General features: G+C 38.8%; 1 protein-coding gene across 1 annotated transcript in view; it reads left to right on the top strand.

Moving 5' to 3' along the window:
* Positions 1-5,180, top strand: part of PRKCI (protein kinase C iota) — an 83,417-nt gene that overhangs the window by 33,404 nt on the left and 44,833 nt on the right. Inside the window, exons 3-5 of the mRNA XM_030887653.2 lie at positions 3,031-3,120; positions 3,604-3,654; positions 4,668-4,702. Of these exons, the coding sequence (XP_030743513.1) occupies positions 3,031-3,120; positions 3,604-3,654; positions 4,668-4,702 (176 nt within the window). The remainder of the gene's footprint in view (positions 1-3,030; positions 3,121-3,603; positions 3,655-4,667; positions 4,703-5,180) is intronic.

The following is a 5,180-nucleotide window of genomic DNA, read 5'->3' on the forward strand; positions in this document are numbered from 1 at the left end:
GTTCATCCAGCCTGTCCTATCCAGACAGGCCTGCTCTTTCTTTGTCTTTATATCCTTTTGCTTTCATGAAGTATGATGTTCTTGATGTCACCACAAAACTGGTTGGGACTTCTGGCATTAGTGTTCAGTGGATCAAATCTGGTTTGAGGTGTTCTCAAACTTTAGGTGAGAGATGTAGCTTGAGACTTTCATAAGTGCAAAGGAGAAAGCAGCCATGTTTTCTTAGAGTTTGGGTCCAGAAATGGCACAGTGCAACTTTTGTAGCATTTCCTTGGTGTATTCAAGAGGGAAACTAATCTCCCTTTCAGTATGAGGGTTGACAAAATCTGTAGCTGTATTTAATCCATGACAAAAGACTTTTTAACTACTAGCAGTAAGGTTAGTGAGACATAAAAGTTTAAGTGATAGCTGTACATTTGTTGCCATCGTCATTTTCAAAACATTTTCTTTCTACTGGAGCCCTTGGTATCAGCTTCGGGAGAGAGATTGTTGAGGAAGAGATGCAAACATGCCTTTACTTGAGAAGAGCTGGTGGATAGAAAGAATGGAAAATGGGACAGAGAAGGCGTAATGGAGTAATTCCCAGAGAAGATAAAAATAAATAAGGATTCATGGCCCAAGGTTGGAATAAAGAACAGAGGCATTCATTTCTTGGAGACAGCAGGAAAAAAGATGAGATGGCTTCATTTTCCTTGCGGAAATACTAGACCTAGTTCTTCACCAAGAGTGATTGGGTTTTGGGATAGTTTGAAGTATCTGGTGTGTAATAAGGTTTGGTATAACCACAGGAATGAGCAAGTGAATGGCAGTGTGGACAACCCAGCTTAGGTGCCAACTATGCTTGACATGAGTATTTCATTGAGGAATGTAGTCATCCAGGGAGATGTGTCACTTAGTTGATACTAAGGATGACTCAGTTCTTTGGCTTCTTTTCTACATTGTGAATATTTACTGAAACTATGCGTTTGTTTCAAAAGCAGCGCCAGTAGAACTGTTCTTCAGTCGAGATTGCTTTAGTGTCTGTGTTTGTTTTTACGACCCCTTTGAACAGGCTCTTAGTGATAGAAAACTTTGGGCTAAATCCAATAATGGTTACATGGAGAAACCTTCCACAGATCATGCAAGGGAATGGGATTCCTTTCACTTTCTCTTATAAGGGAATCCATAGCAGACAGTTTGTTCCTGAGCATACACTTAGTGTGTAGTCATGCCACAATGAGTGGCAAGGGGTAATTTCCACAGGTCCCTCTGCCAACAATGTATCTGTGATATTTATATTCATTGTGTTTGTTGTAGTTTGAATGTACACAGTGTTCATGATAAGATGGTTTTGCTCTCTATGATCCAACAGTAACATTACTAGATACAAACCCTAAAGGCCTAAAAATAATGACATGAGCAGATAGCTGCACTGTGAGGAAATGGCAGGGTGTGGGGAGTATGTCTGACCACTGCTGGTCTCGGCAGGAAGGAGAATCCAACTCCATGGCAGTCTAAGGCTGATTGCCTCAAGGCAGAGGTCAGGCGAGCCTCTATTCTCCGCCATCCTTCTTTACCCTAGTCCAGCGGTTCTCAACCTGTGGGTCGCGACCCCTTTGGGGGAGTCATCAAACCTTTTCACAAGGGTCGCCTGATTCATAACAGTAGCAAGATTACAGTTATGAAGTAGCAACACATGAAGAACTGTATTAAAGGGTGGCAGCATTAGGAAGGTTGTGAACCACTGCAGCCCAGTCTCACACCAGTCATCCCTCTCAGCGTTCTACTTCACTGCTGGTTCAAGAGTTCTCTGCAGTGGCCACACAGCGTACAAAGTGATAAGGTTACCATTTTTCAGTCTACTAGGCCTTTTTTCAGCTATGTTGACAGTATGTCTCTCTGCAACTCAGCCTCTCAGTTACATGTTCTGTGGACTCTGCAGGTTGGACCAGGAAGCCCTCCCATCACTCTGCCTTTGGGCCTCTGTCCTTCCCCTCTGCTCTATCTTCATGGTCTTGGTCCTATAGTCTCTTTTCAAAAAAATAAATAAATTACTTAGCGCCCCCTTGGCAATTAAAAACTTATGTACTATATTCCAGAATACAGGATAAAATGCTTCTGTAGACACACACACCCACACACACCCACACACACACACTCATGGAGCAGTGTGGCTCACTTTGGGAAACAATGCTTTAGACCATCAGGCACTTACTGCTGCCATACCTATAGGGCAGGGCCAAACTGCCCCTGTGGGTTTCCTAGTCTGTAATTCTAAGGGAGTAGAAACCCCTACCTTTCTCTTGTGAAGCAGTTGGTAGCTTCAAACTGCTAACTTTTCAGATCACAGCCCAACCACTATACCACCATAGTTCCTTTGCTTTAGATACTAGGGACCACTAATTTTAGGTGATGACAAAAGTGTCACAGTATAAGCATAGTAAAGTGAGTGTGGGAGCAAATCTGGGTAAGTAAAGACATCATGGTATACAGGTGAGTACATAGGTAAGAAAAGAGAGGGCTTCAGAAAGTTGGTGGGAAAATTCCACTCTTTGAATTCCATTTTTAAAGGAACGTTTTGAAGCCCCCGCCCATCACTGTCATGAAGTCAATGCCAATTCATAGGGACCTGATAGGACAGGGTAGAATTGTCCCTGGGAGTTTCTGTGACTGTAACTGTAAACGGGAGTAGAAAGCCCTAACTTTACTCAGCCTCATAGCTGTAGGTTCTTATAAATACACTCTGTGATAAATGTTACTAAAGTCACTGACCAGTTTGCGAAATTGCCAAGTGGGAACCTAGCTTGCTGTATAAACTCATAAAAAAATTCAGTAAAACTAAAACAAAAATAGAATAAATTGGGTTAAGATGTATAAATGTTGGTTTTATAGAACTAGAAATGGAAGCTGTGTCACCTACTTTAGAAAATATAATTAAAATAAGTGTGTATAAAATAGGTTTTCCTCAAGATTTTTCTTTTGCAAATTGTTTATTGATCATCACATTTCGTGGTTTTAAAAAGTAAAAGTAATTTTTTGTATTTTTTTTAGGAGACCCATGTACAGTGTCATCGCAGCTGGAGTTGGAAGAAGCCTTTAGGCTTTATGAATTGAACAAGGATTCTGAACTTTTAATTCATGGTACAGGAGTAGTCATTTCTTACTCTTCTAAAATTATGTAATTCCTTAAACATTTAAAAAATAATTCTGTTGTCATTTTCTTATAAATAGTGATTTTTGTTGAGAACATACACAGCAAAACATATAACAATTTAAGTTTCTTAGCATTTCATAGACATTAGTGTGTTTCAATGTCAGCAACTCTGAGAGGTAGGTAGTGATAAAGAAAAAGCCCAAACTCAGTAGTCACCTAATTGGAGCATTGTAGACTTTGTGAAACTAAGTATTGTGGATCCAAATATATATTCTTTTCATTCTATCATGCTCCTTAAAATTTTTATGACCTGTAGCTCCCACTTAATACACTGCGTATTTAAGGATAAGGTTAAAATTTGGTTCAATATTTTTGGTACATGAATTTAAGTCCCATGCAAAGTTGTATTTAATTATATAATTGTACCTCTTAAAACTTCCTGAATTAATTCCAGTGTATTTTTCTTTCAGTATTCCCGTGTGTGCCAGAACGCCCTGGAATGCCCTGTCCAGGAGAAGATAGTAAGTGTTTACATACTTCATACCAAAAAAAAACTTGAAATGAGCTATTTATGACATGATGGCACAAATGAAAAGAAATCAGAACTTGACCTTTTTTTCCCCCTGCTTATAATAGAGAAACAGTTTCAAGGCCAAAAGTCCAAAATACAAGTCAAGGTGTCAGCAGGGTCATGCTCCCTCTAGTGGTGCAAGGGTGGAATCCATTCTTGTGTGGTGGTAGCTGACAGAAAAATAGAGTTTTATAATTCGTTTGACCTCTCTTTTATTTCTTTTCTAATTTAGAGTATAGTAGAAACTATTGTCTCTTCTTCTTAAACTCTAGAAATGTATTAGCAATTGTCTATTTTTCTTAAGCTCTACTTTTTGCCAGATCAAATTTAGAAAGTTTCTATTTAACTCACATACTTGACTATTGTGCATGTGAACATAAAGTTCATTTTAAATAGTGTTTCTTCTGACTTTTTAATATTCAATGTTTTTAAACTTATGGAGCAATTGAAAACAAAGATACCCATATAAACTTTGTCCAGATTCTCCAGTTATTAACATTTTTTGTTTGCTGTGTCTCTAAGTACACACATGCACATATATGTGTATACATAGCCTGGTCCCTGTATGGTGCAAATGGTTAAATGCTCAACTACGAAGTGAAAGTGTGGTGTAGCAGGCCCGCCCAGCTATGCCGCAGAACACAGGTCTGGTGACTGCTTCTATTAAGGTCCCAGCCTTGAAAACTCTGGGGAGCAGTTCTGCTCTGTACACATGGGGTAGCCCTGAGTTGGAAGGGATTGCTTAGTGGTCAGCAACCTTTTTCTTCAGATCAGTGGCAGATTAGTTAAAGCCATAGGATTGTTTTCTTAACAGAGCTGATGGAAGAGTCTGCAGCTTGCTTTCAGATGCCTCAGGAGATCAAAAATGTGTAGATGTAGAGAAGCAAGAATATGTGGCAAATGCTAATTGTTATTGTAGGGGAAGGATATGCAGGTGTTTATGTCTTCTACTCTTTTGTGTAGGCTTAAACAAATTCCACAATAAAAGGTTGGAAGGGGTATGTTTATAGCAACTTTATAATTGTCAAAATTGGAAGAAATCAAAATGTGTTTATGGAGGTAAATGGATAAAGAAACTGTGGCATATCCATACAATGGACTTTTTGGAGATAAAAAGAAATGAGCTATCCAGAGAAAAAAGCACAGGGGAGCCCTTAATGCTTATATATTCTATATAATTCCCAAACTATAGTGACAGTGAAAAAGATCAAGGGAGGGATGGGATAAATAGGTAAATAAAGCACAGGGCATTTTAAGGGCAGTGAAACTATTTTCAATAATGTAATGATGGCTACATGGGATCGATTATTCGCTTGTTAACACTCAAAACTGTACAACATGGAGTGAATCCTAATGCAAACTGTGGTCTTGAGTTAATAGTAATAATGTATTGGTATTTGTTCATCAGGTTTCACAAATGTTCCATAAATTTGTGCACAAGTTGTCTATAAACCTAAACCGGCTCTAAAGTTAACA

Source organism: Echinops telfairi, unplaced genomic scaffold (genome assembly GCF_000313985.2).
Source record: "Echinops telfairi isolate 266 unplaced genomic scaffold, ASM31398v2 ScPeMD7_7420;HRSCAF=8458, whole genome shotgun sequence".
Lineage (NCBI taxonomy): Eukaryota > Metazoa > Chordata > Mammalia > Afrosoricida > Tenrecidae > Echinops > Echinops telfairi.